At 44.6% G+C, this 16,374-nt stretch overlaps 2 protein-coding genes across 2 annotated transcripts in view; one reads left to right on the top strand and one right to left on the bottom strand.

Moving 5' to 3' along the window:
* Window positions 1–16,374, top strand: part of LOC308314374 (voltage-dependent calcium channel subunit alpha-2/delta-4-like) — a 236,686-nt gene that overhangs the window by 153,729 nt on the left and 66,583 nt on the right. Inside the window, exons 30-32 of the mRNA XM_080761976.1 lie at window positions 1,874–1,966; window positions 2,421–2,542; window positions 4,546–4,614. Of these exons, the coding sequence (XP_080618102.1) occupies window positions 1,874–1,966; window positions 2,421–2,542; window positions 4,546–4,614 (284 nt within the window). The remainder of the gene's footprint in view (window positions 1–1,873; window positions 1,967–2,420; window positions 2,543–4,545; window positions 4,615–16,374) is intronic.
* LOC308313825 (leucine-rich repeat and transmembrane domain-containing protein 2-like) lies at window positions 9,180–12,979 on the bottom strand (the record flags this gene model as incomplete). The annotated part of the gene is made up of 3 exons (XM_080761154.1): window positions 9,180–9,778; window positions 10,187–10,861; window positions 12,934–12,979. The coding sequence occupies 3 exons, from the start codon at window positions 12,977–12,979 to the stop codon at window positions 9,180–9,182; spliced, it is 1,320 nt and encodes a 439-aa protein (XP_080617280.1).

Raw genomic sequence — 16,374 nt, 5'->3', positions numbered from 1 at the left:
CTACTGCCCAAGCCTACGGCATGTCAAGCAGGTGAAAGACCATTTCTGGTGCTTGTACAGATACTAAATAACTTTAAAGGAAAACCTGCGGTCGTCTGAAGAAATGTATGGGAAATAGATCATAATAATCATATGAAAAAAACGCAAACGGTAATACATCCATGTAATGTAAAGAAAGACGTTGCCGCGTCGATACTGATTTAATATAATGTGGTGTGTGTTTATGGAGCATTTTACCACGGGACTCAGCCTGTCAGAACCAAGGCCTGGAACTATCCTATTTTAGAACGCTCACTTTATAACATAATATGTTATATGCATTCATCTCACAGCTCACCTCACGCTGCTATAAGCTAACATTACTGTGTCATTGCTGCTTCGTCCACAAACTTGCTAAACGCGGCTACAGATATTGCACATGGGGGAAGCCATGCTGTTTTCATCTTGCCTTTCATCCAGGGAGCGTTTTGCTGGACACGACACAAGATTCTCTCATTTCCAGAAACGCCGTTTCAAATTCAGCCAGGCATTTATTCTAAGTTCTAACACATATTCACATTCGGGGGTCTTTGCTCCCTGCAGCGCCGACACAGTTTTATAGCGCCGAGCAGTTTTCCACTGGAGCAGCGGGAGGTTAAGTGGCTCGTTCAAGAACACCTTGCCGGCAGGAGCAACTGAACGAGGAGAGCGTATTATAATACAATTAACCTTTAACTGCCCCGGTTTCCTGGACAGGGATTCAAACTGGGAGCTTTCCAGTCAAAATACCTCTGCGCGCCGGTGTGGTGTGGGGACGACGACCTTAGAGTATTCTTTTTTTTTTTTTTTTTTAACAATATATTTATTGCATTTTTTTTTTTGACAAACAGACAATACAACAAACAAAACAATACATAATACAGACAATACAATTACTTGAATAGAGAAGGCACCGAATTTCTCCTCCCGTCCACTAGCATTGTTTGCATTGCAAGTTGCTCAAACGCGCATGAGGCGATTTCACTCCTCCTTCCGGGTATAGGAACAGAGTGCATTCTGGGATCGATTGGGCCAAACACATGAACGCGCTGGGCCGTTGACTATCATTGCACGCGTTCACGTATGAAACAGTGTTCATGTGTCATCAATGACAGTCAACGGACCAGCTCTGGCCCAGCGCTGCAATACCAAATTCGGCCACTATGTCCATTTCGCCTCATGGTTTCCTCCGGGTGCCGTCTCTATACTCTAAGGGTGGGACTGCCAGGTTTATGAAAACAATCCCAAAGGAAGCGACTAAACCTATAATTATGCAGATCAGCTATTCGAAAATAGCCGATCTACAAGCTCACAGGCCCATGGACAAATACATTCATTCGTTCATTTGCTTGACTATACACATAGCAAGCCCCTCCAAAAAACAAAAGCTTATACTGAGCAGACATGGCAACGCTAGTGCTGGTGGCTCCAGTTGGTGCACACACACACACACACACCATACAGTAATGCTATAATAGTGTGAGCCCAATTCCAACCCTATAGCTGACTCTCATCTTATCGCGCATCATCACCCCCTTGGTGTCCTGTCTCTCTACGCTCTCCTGTTTGAAGTATAAAGCATAACAATACCGCAGGGGGGGGGGGGGGGGGGGGGGAAACCCTACCGAGAAATAAGCCCTCTGATCTGCTTTCACCTGCTGGGGAGAGATACTGCTGCACACAGTATCCTAGATGATCTGTGCTTTGTCACCATTTTCTCATGTTATCTTTGTGTGTGCGTGTGTGTGTGTGTGTGTGTGTGTGTGTGTGTGTGTGTGTGTGTGTGTGTGTGTGTGTGTGTGTGTGTGTGTGTGTGTGTGTGTGTGTGTGTGTGTGTGTGTGTGCGCGCCCACAGGGTGGAACCTGGGCTGGAGACCGCCTTCCTTGGCACTCGTTCTGGCCTCATGAGGCTAACCAGATATACTGGTATGGAGTCAAGAGTGGCCAAGTAAGTCTTACAGTACATGGAGAGCCATGCATGGTTATTGTCATCTTCTTTTGCTTCTTGCTGCCTAATGTCTTGGTATAGAGGTACTGTATAGAGTAGATGATGATGATGGCCAAAATGTTTTTGTCACATTCCAGTTAATGGTAGATGCATTACACCAGTACAGGACATGGCAGTGGTGAAAGTCATGCCAGGCTAGAAATAGATTTGCTCTCCATGACGATCTAAAAATACATTGAAAACAACAAGCCTATTCATTCCCTGGCAAGAGTTTCCTGCTTAGCCCCCAGAAATGCCCCCCTCTCCATCCCTCCCTCCCTCCCTAATATATCCCTCTCGCCCTCCCTCCCTACATCCCTCTCTCTCACGTCCAGTTCGAATGTCATCAGGACAAATTCCTGTCAATTGAATGCACCTGGCAACTAAAGCTCTGATTCTTGTCTTGATATAACAGGAAGTTCCTGACTCCTGCTGACAAGGAGAACCTGTTCACCGTGGATCACTTCCCCCTGTGGTACCGCTTGGCAGTGGAAAACCCTCCTGGCAAATTCTACTATTACTCTGTCAGCGACAAAGGTCATTGAATTAACATAATATTGTCCTCATTCTTACGTCAACACATTGTGACCCTTGACAATCACAGCAACGGCATCTGGACCTTGTACGTTATGTACTGTATATGCTCATATTAATGTAGGTCCTTGTAGTGCTAATGAATGATACTATTTTCTTGTATTGCTGATTCTGTAACAGTCATCCATTGAGGAAGTGCATCCTTTATGCATTGCAACACTCTCGCACTCTCTCTCTCATCTTAAACTGACACTTAATGCTAATAAATGTAAATTTGTGGCAAAATCGGTCAAATATCAAGAGCTACAGAATACAAGCATAGGCCTACCATATCTTAGCGTCTGGCTCGATGACAAATGTACTTTTAATAGTGTTGGGGAAATAACGACAACATTTGGCCTCTTATGCAGAAATAAAAGCAGCATTCCGTTGATTTGTAGGAAGCGGTATTGCTGAAGCTATACTTTCTTTCTTATACACTTAACCCATTCTGACCTGAGATCAGATTCATACGAGGTTTCCACTGGACACACACTGGTCTGATTAACCCATTCTGACCTGAGATCAGATTCTAAAAATGTCAGTAGTTCTTCGATTTTTCAAAAATAGCAGACCTACAAGCTCGTAGCGCGCCACTCGGTGGCGCGCTATGAGCTTGTATATCTGCTATTTTTCAATAGTTAAAGCATAACATGATGCTAGCACCAAAAGGGGTTCCCGGCCAGAATGGGTTAATCCTTTGGACTCCATTTGGCACTCGGCTCTTAAGGTTTAATGCCGGTGATAGAGCTGCAATACGCATCACCGTACCCTATAGGACACGGTTGGCTAGTTTTATCCGGCTGAGAGAAGCGATAATCAGTGGTATCTGTATTATATATATAAAGCCGTGTTTTATAGATAATAGGTGTGATATATGATGGTACTTGTCTCGCAATGTCAGACAATTAACGCCGTATATCACGTCGATGTTGCATTGGGACCTTTGTCAAATTTTTTTACTCGCTCCAGTGGCTGGCTTGTTCTTCAGGTATAGCTTAGTAAGCTTATTATTATACCCACCTGTCTTGGAATATACTGTACTGCTTTTAGTATCTGTGCTCGGAAGCAGAGGATTCATTTCAGGATTAAAAAAAAAAAAAGTGTCCACAAAAATAGCAAACATAACGATCTACAAGCGCACCATTTCGGTCTATGTTGTGTCTCAGGGGACAACTGTCTGATGAACAGCTCAGAACTAGTGACATCAGTCGGCAAATTAAGATTTCAACTTTGTTTTAATAATTATTCTTATTCATGTCATATGTTAACTTAATGTCTTATTAAGTCATAATTATTTGTGTCCGGGTAGCTCAGTTGGTACTAGACCACTCACCTTTTCGACCGCTCGGTCGTGGGTTCGATCCCGGGGCACCGGCGCCAACTCAGCGTATGAGTAGCACGGCTTGAAGTCGTGTGGTAAGTAACGGGGAGCTGATGGTATAGGTGTTTCGCTCCACCTCAGCAATCCTTCTCCCAGAGGTCTAGCGCTTTGAAACGGGGATAGGTATCTGTGTGATACCGACAATACGCCTCTCTCTCACTTACTCTTACTTACTTATTCTTATTAATGCAAGAGCAACAATGTCTTCTGTTTCTATGCTCTTTTGGTAAAAAATAAATACTTTAAATCTTGTTTGAAAAGACCAAACCTGCCTCCCAATGATGTCACTAGTAGGCCAATAGACCATAAATGGTGCTGCCTTATCATATCATAATGAAGATAGGTTGAAAGATGGGTGTGTGTAATGCTCCTTTTGTGAAGGTTTTGTTGCTGACAAGAAAACGTGTTTTGTTGCTGACAAGAAAACGTGTCGCAGACAAAACGTGTGACAAGAAAACGTGTGATCCATAACGCGTAGCTGTGTGGATCTAATTGGCAAAAGCAATTTATTTTTTTGTCAGATGTGAATTATTATTTGTCAGTTATGTATAGTATACTTAACATTAATGTTAATCGTTGGCAGGTGTGAAATATGTGATCGCCACGACTGCTGTGACAGTTTCATCCGGGGACAAGACGGCCATCGCTGGAGGTAAGTGACACATAACGTTGCTCTTGCTGTTGGACAGAAACTGTATGTACTGCATCTCCATATTTCATTCTCCATAAATCAGTGGTTTTCAACCCTTTTCATATCGAGGTCCACTATTTATTCGGCATTTGAGCCAACATTTGATGAGATTTAAGCCTCTCAGACCAAAAAACGAATATTTGGTGATCGTTATCACAATTCCATGCTGTATCATGTGCTACCATATTACTGATAACAGGCAAACACGATCAAAAATAATTATTCTACATTCTCTAATTGTGTAGACTTCTTGTAAATTAAGTAATGAACAATTTAACTCTTGAGAGCGTATAAGACCAGTCAGGGTCCATTTGGTTAAATTTTTACACTCAAGAGTTTAAAGATCTGTAAGGGTCAATGCATTATGGTTACCAACTCTCCATCATTTCGCTGGGGACCACCTGGAACCCCCTCAAGGACCACTGGTGGTCCCCGAACCACTGGTTGAGAACCACTGTCATAAAGACATGCTATTGGTCATCATTTAACCACTTACAGTAAGCCCTCTCGTGTACTTTGTCTGAACTTTGTCATACCATACTGTATGCATCACAATCTGATGCATTGTGAGCTTGTAGATTTTGTACGCTATTTTTGCTTCTTTGAAAAGATCTCGGACGATTTGGAAAATGTATGAAAGAAATATGGAGTCTGTGGGTTTTGTTAATATTTAACGAATAGTTAAATATTAACAAAAGGCTGTGAATAACCCAATTGGATCCATCGGAATACAGCTATATGCTCTAGTTTCATTTTCCTGAAAAGTAAACCGGTTTACAGTGTTTAATGGCTGAGCTATAGGCTTATGCTTTGGTGGATTTGCACGTATGGTACATACTGTACGCGCAAAGGTTACAAGAAAGGGTGAAAAGTCTTGTGTTTGATTCTGACCTCTATTTTTATTGATTTGGATCTCTTGCTGGCTGCACTCCATAGTGTCTGATTGATTTTCTTATCTGAGCGATGCTAATTTGGGAATTGGATGTCGGCAAGCATTATATTCGTACAATTACGCCAGCGTTACAAGGACTAATACAACTGTGGTTTAGATAAATAAAGTTTATTATTTTCAGCATGGGTACCATTTATTCAAATTTTCAAACCCTCATTGTCTTTGGACAAAACGGATAACATTTCTTGTGCTTAACCCAGAAAAATATGAACAAAATCAAATACATATAGGATAAGACAGAGAGGACACATCCATTATTAGCAAGCAAATACATACCGGTATGTGAATAAGTCTCAATTGCTGGGTTGACACAATTGCAATGTTGTGCTTGCACAATGACGCTACAGTTCTGAATTCACTCTAAAAAAAAAAAACATGGTACAGTATGTGCTCACTCACCCTGTGTGTAATGTAAGTTTGCAGCAACAAACACTCTCATAACACTGTTAGGGCTGGGACCATGAAGGTCGGGCTATCTTTAATATTCACTATCCGTCATTGATGTAGGAAAAGCATAGCCATTGTCCAATGCCCCTGACCTCCAGTACAGTGTTCTATAGCAGCTAGAATGAGCCCAAAGCTAAGTTATGGTGGATGGCCTCTAGGTGTCAGTATTGTTCTCTTTTCATTTCAGTTCACCTTCACAACCCCTAGCAGTGCCTAGCTTATACCTTATATGACTCACATCTTTTAAAGTGGTTGTTCACCAAATAAATGATTCAGCATCTCCGCAGGTCTATGACGCACGCACGCACGCACGCACGCACACACGCACGCACGCACGCACGCACGCACACACGCACGCACGCACGCACAGGGTTAGATTTACAAAAAAACAAACAAACAAACAAAACAGAAGACAAACAAACTTCTCAATCTTTTAAACCATATACTTATTTGCACAACAAAATAGCAAAAATAGTCAATCTACGTACAAGGTCGCAACTCATGAATGTCAACGTGAACTTGTAGATGTGCTATTTTCACAATTTCTTCCGAATATATATAGTCTTGAGGCTGCCTCTGAAAGCCTTGTCCTGCATGCAGGACAGGAGTCTCCAGGAGTTTACATTGTGATATTATCATTTATCAAACATAAAATATCAAACATATCAAACGTGTATATTCCAAAAACAGAAATGCAGTGATTGACCAGGGATAAAAACATGTCCGCCACTGGTCCACGTTTTGGCCATAACAATGGAAATGAATGACGTGGGGGGTGGGAGGGGTGGAGGGGGATGTCAATTAACCCATTCTGACCTGAGATCAGATTCATACGAGGTTTCCACATGGACACACACTGGTCTGATTAACCCATTCTGACCTGAGATCAGATTCTAAAAATGTCAGTCGTTCTTCGATTTTTCAAAAATAGCAGATCTACAAGCTCATAGCGCGCCACTTGGTGGCGCGCTATGAGCTTGTAGATCTGCTATTTTTCAATAGCTAAAGCATAACATAATGCTAACACCAAAACGGGTTCCCGTTCAGAATGGGTTAACAGCAGAGGCATGGATTCCCAAGCCATCCATCCATCCTGCCCATAAGCAAATCCAACCCTGATCATACATGTTCCACTATTTATGGTTTCATTCTAACTGAGCTATACTCTGAGAACTAGGAATGTTAATAATAATACTAATAATAATTACAGAAAAAATAAACTTGTAGGATATTGGGTAAAATTTCACACAATTAAACCAGTATAAGACGCCCCCCTGAGGGCGAGAAGCGACGTTGGATATCAGAACAGGCCAGCTCCATATAATATGGAGATCTAGCAGGTTTGGATGAGGTCAGATCGACGGAATGAATTCTGTACTGGTCATATATGGAGCGTGTCTTGGGTGTACACAGGGATTGATGAAGTCAGATAGACATAATGGAATGCATTCTTGTATTGGCCATATATGTGTCACGAGGCGTGACTGGCTGACTGACTGACTGACGGGAGATGCAGGTTCAAACTGTAACGAAACATGAAACAGATACACAATGGTATACTGTTGCTTTGTGCTTTACAGACACGCAGAGAACAAAATAAACACTTTGATCAAAGCTATACCTCAACGTGCTCACCATAGCGTTTTGATTAAAGACGAGCAGTCAAACATAGAGGTGAATATGTGTCAGGCATCCGCTTCGGAGGCGCGAGGAGGCTGTCGGAGACAACACAGCTCTGTGCAGTGGAGCAGGGAATTTCCAATCCATCATCTACTGCAGTATACAGTGGTTTTCAACCCGTGGCCCGGGGACCACCAGTGGTCCTTGAGGTGCGGTTCTGGTGGTCTCAAAAGTTAAATTATTGCTAAAGGACCACTTCACCACTTTTCAACCTATCTTCATATAATGGATCCTCACTAATAATCATGATAAAATGGCACGGTTTTTTTCTACTCATTCAGTGTCTCATAGGAGGGCTGTGGGCAGTTTAGAAACCGTCTTCCAGTGACATCATCATTAGGCAGATTTATTTACAAAAATGTTTAGATTTTCATTATCGTGAGAACGATAGCTTAGCTTCCATTTTCGCATTGCAACTTTTCAGGACTTTTCCTGCAGTTTTTATTAGCTTGTATTCCCCATCGATGATGTCACTGGAAGACTGCCCACAGCCCTCCTATGAGACACAGACCGAGTAGAAAACTATTTGCGCCTTTTTTTTTCAATATTATTAGTGAGGACCTATTATATGAAGATAGGTTGAAAAGTGGTGAAGTGGTCCTTTAAACATCTGCATTTCTTCATTTACAAAATCTACACAAGATTAGAGAATGTAGAAGGATTGTTTTGCCTGTTGCCTCTCCTCACGGTATACCACATCAATATAGCATTGAATTGTGGACAACATCATATCCAACGGCAACAACATATCCTTCAGTTTCAGTTTCCGAGAGGCTAAGTCTCATCAAGCGGCGGTCCATGACTCAATTAAATTCCAAATAAATAATGGTACCTTGATGGGGAAAAGGGTTGAAAACCACTGATCTGGTATAGACGAGCTGCTCGCATCCAGCTGTCGCTGAATTGAGTCCATTTTGGTCGATACGCAGTAAAATCAGTTCACTTCTAAAAACCTTAGCCACACAATGGAGTGAGATAGGTACAGTATACAGTACTGTACATACTGTATAGGTACTGTGTGCTATAGTCTAGCAGTAGTGGCTATGAGCCTGCTGACCTAAAAGCATAATATCTTTTCCCCTCGGCTTATACGGGGGAATTCCCTTTGGTCTAGTGGTGGATGAGATGTTGGCTTTGTCCACGCGGGAGAGCCGCGTTTGATTCCCCGGGGGGGTTTATTTTATAGTATAGGCTACACTTGCCTCCATTACAATTCGCCGTCCCCCTTAATGTAGCAGCGTGAATGAGATGAGAAGGGCCTTTGCTCGAAGCAGTCAAAGGAAGGGAGACCTTTGTGTGAATCCCGCACGGACGTACAGACGGACAGGGGGGGAGAATTCAGCTTCGTCCTCCCCAGCCCGACGGCTGCTCAGAGGGCGGCCCCATCACGATAAAAAGTCCAAAGTTCGAAATCAAGAAAAGCCCCAAAAGACCGTGACAGTATCCTTCAGAAGCTGCTTATCCTGTAGCTGTGGTCCATGCCGCCGCTCGCCTGGTGCATGGTCGGCGACTCGTCCGGCGAGATGAGCGACGACACCACGCCGTCCTCCACGTCCGTCTCGCCGTCCTCCTCCTCCTCGTCGGCCTCCGTCTCGGTGCCGCCGCCGCCGGCGTCGTTGACCAGCCGCTGGCCGCCGCCGCCGCGGCTCTTGATCTCCCGCTGGTAGCGGGCCATCAGCGAGGCGTAGATGCAGCCGTAGGTGGCGGCCACCACCATCATCACGCACACGGTGCCGCACACCACGCCCGCCACGATCTGCGTGCCGGCCGCCCGCCGCACGCTGGCGGGCCGGTAGCGCTGGCGCACGCAGTCCTCGCCGCTGCCGGCTTTTCCGGTCTGCTGCGGGCTGCAGGGCGGCGGCCCCCTGGCATTGTTGTTGTTGTTGTAGACGGGGGAGGTGGGGTCCCCCCCTCCCCCTCCTCCCCCTCCTTCTTTGACCTGCTGGATCTGCAGGCAGTAGTTGAACATCTCTGCCGGAACACTGCGGATGTCCCTGCCCCTCAGGTCCCGGGGGAAACTGCACTGCACTGCATCCACCTGTCCATCTGGATGAGATACAACACACACACACACACGGAGGGGGGAAGAGAGAGAGAGAGAGAGAGGGGGGGGGGAGAGATGGAGAGAGATGGAGGGATACAGAGAAAGGAAGACATGGGTAGAGAGATACAGTAGAGAGAGGGGGATAGAGAGAGAGAGAGAGAGAGAGAGAGTTATAAATGCTTGTGTTCAGCACGTCTAGAAATACTGCCCAACTGAGATTAATTGACTTGATTAGACAGCTATAGCCTTTAAAGTACGACATCATTCATTCCCCTACAGTCATAAACCACAGTAGGTCCATTAGCAACCTATCCATGTCCAACACATTCGTAGATTCAAAAAGAGCCAGCATGGCAGTAACAGAAAGAGAAAAAAAACAGGTCCCCCATGGCATGGCATGGCATGCTCACCCCTGTAAATCAGCCACTCCATCCAGTGCTTAAAGTCCCTCAACTTGCAGTCGCACACCCACGGGTTCCCGGCCAGCTGGAGCTGCTGCAGCGCCAGCAGGGGCTCGAACGACACTCTGTCCAACGCCCGGAGCCTGTTCCCGGCCAGGGAGAGCCAGACCAGTCCCTGGAGCGAGTCCAGCAGGCCTTTGGGGAGCCACAGTAGGCCGTTCTCGGACAGGTCCAGCGACCGCAGCAGGATCAGCCCTCGGAACAGGTCCTTGCTCAGACCTTGCTGAGCGGCGGTGCCGTTTATTATGCTCGCTTGACTGCCATTGGCGCCCGTCTGGACGCCCCCGCCCAGGCGGTTGCGGGACAGGTTGAGCGAGCGCAGGCCGCAGACGCCCGAGAAGACGCCGGGCTGCAGGTTCCACAGGCGGTTCTGCGAGAGGTCCAGGAGGTCCAGGCCGCCGAGGTCGGACAGCTCTCCCGGGCCCAGCGAGGAGAGGTTGTTCTGGGGCAGGAGGAGCGTCCGGGTGTCCCGGGGCAGCAGCGGCAGGACGGGGCCGAGGGAGAGCAGGCCCAGCGCGGAGCAGTCGCTGATGTTTCCGCGGCAGGTGCAGGCCCCGGGACAGCCGTGGACAGTCCCCAGGAGACTCACTGCGGTCAGCAGCACGCTGGGCAGCACCGCACAGACTGAGGTTGGAAGAGAGAGAGAGAGAGTATATTTTTCCCATTTAGACCTTTAGGTTCGATTATACAAGATGTCTTCTAAATCATGACAGTTTTCTGAAAAACCCAATGTTTCTATGTCAGTCATTCTGACAATGTAATTGGCCGCCGACCCCCATCGGAGAATATGTAGTTCCAGGGACCCCCCCAGAAGCAAAGATTTGAGTTCAAAATGTTGGCTATTCAAAGATTTGCACTACATTTTCACGTTATTTCAAAAATAGCAGACCTACAAGCTCGTATTTATTAAAGCTATTAAAGCTGTAAAAGTGTTCCTATTGTGCAAGAGGTCTCTCTAATTAATTAGTCTCATGTCCTGCAGCTGTGCCTAGTTTCTCCCGGCGGATCCTGCCGGGAGCTGCCTACTGTACGTATGCCATAAAAAGCATAGATGATTTCCAGTCTAACAAGAAAGAGACATCACTGGTGACTGCAATGTCTCTGCTTTTTAAGTTACACTATACTTTTCTAATGTATATGTTTCTCTGCATTTAAATTATCTAATACTATTCTATTAGTGGAAGTGGAGAATGGACAGCTCAATTGTCAAAATAAAACTAGACCTCACATGATGTCTGACAGGGGCTGAAATCCCATAAGAGGGCACTTTTGCGGAAAGAAATAGCAGATCTACAAGCTCTCTGCACCGCGTTGAGAGCTTATACTGTAGATCAGCTATTTTCTGGGCGCACTCTTTAGCTACTGGAGATGTTGTGTGCAATGACATGGATTTTCTAAACTAAAATTTGTTCAACGCCAAAATCCTGTGTTCAAGTTCAGGAGACTTCGGCGGGTAAAAAAAAGCTATTATCCTGAATGCTGCCTTCCGGCATAGCATGGAAAAGAGTGGCATTTGCATTTCTTTCGTGGTCTGGAGAGGGCAGTTGTTTTACAGACGGGTAAAAGGGCAGGGGCTGAAGCCCCCTTTGATGACTATGTGTGCACGGCCCTGTTATGTCTGCACTCTACATGTGTCGTTCGGAAGACGCTCTTCAGGGTTCAGTGGTTTCGGTCTAAACGACCTTCGTCAGGAAGCTGTTTGTCAGTCTGCCATGAATATAAATTTTAATGAAAACCATTCACATTTCAAACATATTTTCATTGTCCACACTCCACACATGTATAACCCTTTTCCTTCTATTTAAATATTTTCTTTCACATTGTTATATAATAATGATGATCATTAGACTCACGGATAATCAGACCAGACTCCCTCCTCACCAGTCGGAGGTCAGTGTTTTAATGAACGTAGAATCATTTTGCAGGATGTAATTTACATACAAATGTGAGGGACTTCATTTTATTTTAGCTACTACTTTTTATTGAGTGTCTGACGGCAGTAATATTTGTACAGTAAATATGACAGTTGTGTGGATGCAAAATGTAGTGCAGCTGGAGTCGGGTGACGTGCAGATTTATTTTTTGCATGGAGAGATGTGTGCTAACAGTGTGGTTTGGTATAGGAGAAGGAGCACGGATAAACGGCCATGTGCTCGTGTCCATTAACCCATTCTGACCTGAGATCAGATTCATACGAGGTTTCCACTATGGACACACACTGGTCTGATGAACCCATTCTGACCCGAGATCAGATTCTAAAAAAAATGTCAGTCGTTCTTCGATTTTTCAAAAATAGCAGACCTACAAGCTCGTAGCGCGCCACTCGGTGGCGCGCTATGAGCTTGTAGATCTGCTATTTTTCAATAGCTAAAGCATAACATGATGCTAACACCAAAACTGGTTCCCGGTCAGAATGGGTTAAAGGATGTAGAATTATTTACAGCATGTAATTTACATACAAATGTGAGGGACTTCATTTATTTTAGCTCCGGTGTCCGTGGTCACCTCACCACCGAAAATCCAGACTATATATGAATGAGCCTTTATGCCAGTGTGCCAGTGATCACCCTCCTTTGTGCCAATGTTGCCACCTGTGCCTATATGGTTGCCTGTATATAGGCCCTCTCTAAGGCCTCTATAGATCCATCAGGCTGACCTCCATCAGAGACGACAATGAATGGCGTGTTTTCACTCACCCAGACTCTCCAGGTTGTTCCCCCGAGGCCTGTCCAAGTACCACATGTCTCCGATCCCACCGTTAGACTGCAGGCTCTGGCATCTGCCCAGCTGCAGGGCTGGAGCACTGTCGGAAAAAAACAAGGAAGTGAGTCGATCAACTATAGAATCCATTTTCTGGGTACACTGCTTCGTCTATTTCTCGCTCAAATGTTTTCAAAAACATTTTTGAGAGCAATGCTGCAATGTCATATGCAGTATAGAGTAGACAGACACACTGCTAGACACGGCATACTCAGGGCCGGATTAACACCGCTGAGGCCCCCTGGGCACTGAAGCTTGAAGGGCCCCCCCTGGGTCGTTTTGGGGCGGTTTTATGCTGTTATATTGGTCTACCCCGCCCCCAGAGTGACAGTCAGGCAGTAACAAGCACATTGTTTTTTATCTGACCCACATAGTAAGCAAATGGGTGAGAGAATCTGGCCAGTGCCAGACAGTGTATTTCAGTATTTTTTACCTTTTTTTTTTTCCTTTTTTTTTTGTCGAGCCACCTGACGCCATGCTTGCAGAATGGAAACAAAGCAATGCTGGATGGTGGACTCGCGTCTTTCATTCCACCAGAATCACCTCTCCACCTGACCTCACACAGGTGGGCCCATCCACCTCATCACAGACAGAGATCTAGTGCTGCTTTACTGCTTTACGCACAATTGCACTTTTCAGCTGCATTCTCACCAACAATTAAACACATCTTTTTTAGACACCATTTATTTCATTCTGGTTTAGTGGGGTAATTTTCTGTGGAGATTTCTTTTAAATCGTTGTTTTTTTGAGGGGCGTACACAGGTTTAATGTTTGTCTTTAGTTCAATGTTTGTTTTGTGAACGCCATTGACAATGAAGGGAAAATGTACGTCCTATATGTGCCTCATTACGTCATATTGTCTCTGTATTGTTAATGGCGTTTGATGTTTGCGCTTGCACCGTTTGTTTTACATCACCATTACACCACCTAATCAACACGAGTTAGACTTTAATATATTAGCGCCCCTAGCTCCCGTTTGTTTTACATCACCATTACACCACCTAATCAACACGAGTTAGACTTTAATATATTAGCGCCCCTATAGCTCACATCACACGGGTGTGATTTTCTTTCAGGGCCCCCTGCTGCCCCAAGGGGCCCCTGGGCACGTGCCCATATCGTAGATCCGGCCCTGTTCTACTGTATTAACTGTCTATAAATACATGTTCAGCACGAGATCCCTGCTGGCTGCAGCACTCAGACAGTATAATTGAGAGGTATGTAGGAAGGAGCTGTTGATTAGGGTATTCAAAAGGGACGAGATGACATGCCTTTCATCCAATGCAGAGCGCTGTGTTTTCTATTTGTTTTTGCAGAAACAACATGATAGTCACTCTGTTAGATTTCATTGCGCTGGTATTGCAGGTCTCCAGTCTGACTTAATACGCAGCCCTTCCTTTGTATTCAGCCCATTATATTTGTCTCTTTGCAATGGTGTACACTAAGTAACTACGTACATTTACTCTTACTGTATACTTATTACTTAAATACAATTTGAGTTTTTGTTTTTGCTTTACTTGAGTATTTGTCAATTTTCAATAATTTCACATTTACTCCACTATTTCTCAAAGGCAAATATACCTTATAATTATTTGAACTTTAGCCAGTTACTTTGCAGATATAAAGTATTATATTATATAACATACGTTAATCACTTTATCCCTATTTAATTTTATACCTAGGTTGTTTGAAAATAGCCAATCTTTTAGCTCACGTGTCGCATCGAAACGCGCTTTATGTGCACTTGTAGTACTTTATGTGCACTTGTAGTACTTCATGTGCACTTGTAGTACTTCTACCACCACTGCCTCTTTGCTTTGTTGAGCGATTGTTCCACTGAGTGCAAGAGAGCCCACTATCATTCCTTTACAAATCCCCGATGTCGGGTACAAACTGTATGTTCAAAACCATTACTTTTCAGGAAATGGGATAAAAAAATAATCTGTTCCAATAGATCCAATGTATTTGTATTGTCACAAGCTCTTGTTAAAAACCTTTCATCGGTTAAATACCCGCAAACTTTGAACCTGCATGGTGTCCCCTAGCTTCTTTTGAGCGATTGTAGTCAGTAAATGTAGCCCACAGTTCAAAAATGTTCCAAGATTTCTTTTTAAGTATTATGAAACTAGCCAACGTATACCATACCATGTCACAATGCGTTGTGGTTTTTGCGACACTGTCATGCGACAACGTACATATATAAAATATGGCATTTCATTATCGAGGGGAGGGAGTATAGAGTATACAGTATAACACACAAGGACACATGGAGATACAAGGTTTCTGCCCCCCACAGTGACGATTTAATCATGAAATAATATTATGGATTAATCCTTTTCAAGCCTCTCTTCTGCGTAAACATCACAAAAGAGACTTTGAGAGTGAGGGGGAGAGAGGGGGTGAGAGAGAGAGAGAGAGAGAGAGAGAGGGGGTGAGAGAGAGAGAGAGAGAGAGAGGGAGAGATGTGCGTGGCAGAGGGGTAGAATGGGAAGAAAAGAAAGATATGTGACATCACTTAATCATCCTGTTGGCACCATGCAGAGCCATACAAAGCAGAGCCGCCTCAAGGTTCTTTTCTGTTCTTTCCGCACAAAGATGTTTGTCAGACTATGTGGAATGCCAACGCAATGCTGTTCCTCAGTCACCAACTCATGCGTCAAGGGGGCCATGAACATTTCTCTAGAAGCGTCTCACGTGACGTAACACTTGGCATTGTATATTCACAATGAAAACAAGCCTCAAAGAAGTGACTGCGTCACACGTTAAAACCTATATATAAATATATACTTGTTGGCCAACTCAGTGGCCTTGTGGTTAGAGTGTCCGCCCTGAGACTGGGAGGTCGGGGTTCAATCCCCGGCCGGGTCATACCAAAGACTCTAAAAATGTGTGACCCAGTGCCTCCCTGCTTGACACTCAGCGTCAACGGTTGGATTGGGGGTATAAGTCCCTGCGACATACTAGCGTCATGTCCAGGGGGTGTACTTGTACATCAAGCTGCCTCACGCTACAGAAACAGGACATAGGCTCCTGCCCTATGGGCCTCATGACTCGGCAAGGCTATTTACTTACCTATTTACGTATGTCGGCTATTGTAGATATGCAATTTTCAAAACAACATTGAATTGCAAAATGTTTTAGACATTTACACAAATCTGGTACGGGGGTCCCTGGGACAAGACATTGGAAGCAAGCCCAAATAGGCAACTATATACTTCAGAAACAATCAAAAAGGTAACCGACTACCAATGTTTAACCCATTCTGACCTGAGATCAGATTCATACGAGGTTTCCACTGGACACACACTGGTCTGATGAACCCATTCTGACCTGAGATCAGATTTTAAAAAAAGTCAGTCGTTCTTCGATTTTTCAAA

The sequence above is a fragment of the Protomyctophum bolini genome (assembly GCF_963924005.1).
Source record: "Protomyctophum bolini genome assembly, chromosome: 4".
NCBI classification, from domain to species: Eukaryota; Metazoa; Chordata; class Actinopteri; order Myctophiformes; family Myctophidae; genus Protomyctophum; species Protomyctophum bolini.
Note: the sequence above shows the minus strand (reverse complement) of the source record. Positions and strands in the feature narration are given on the sequence as shown.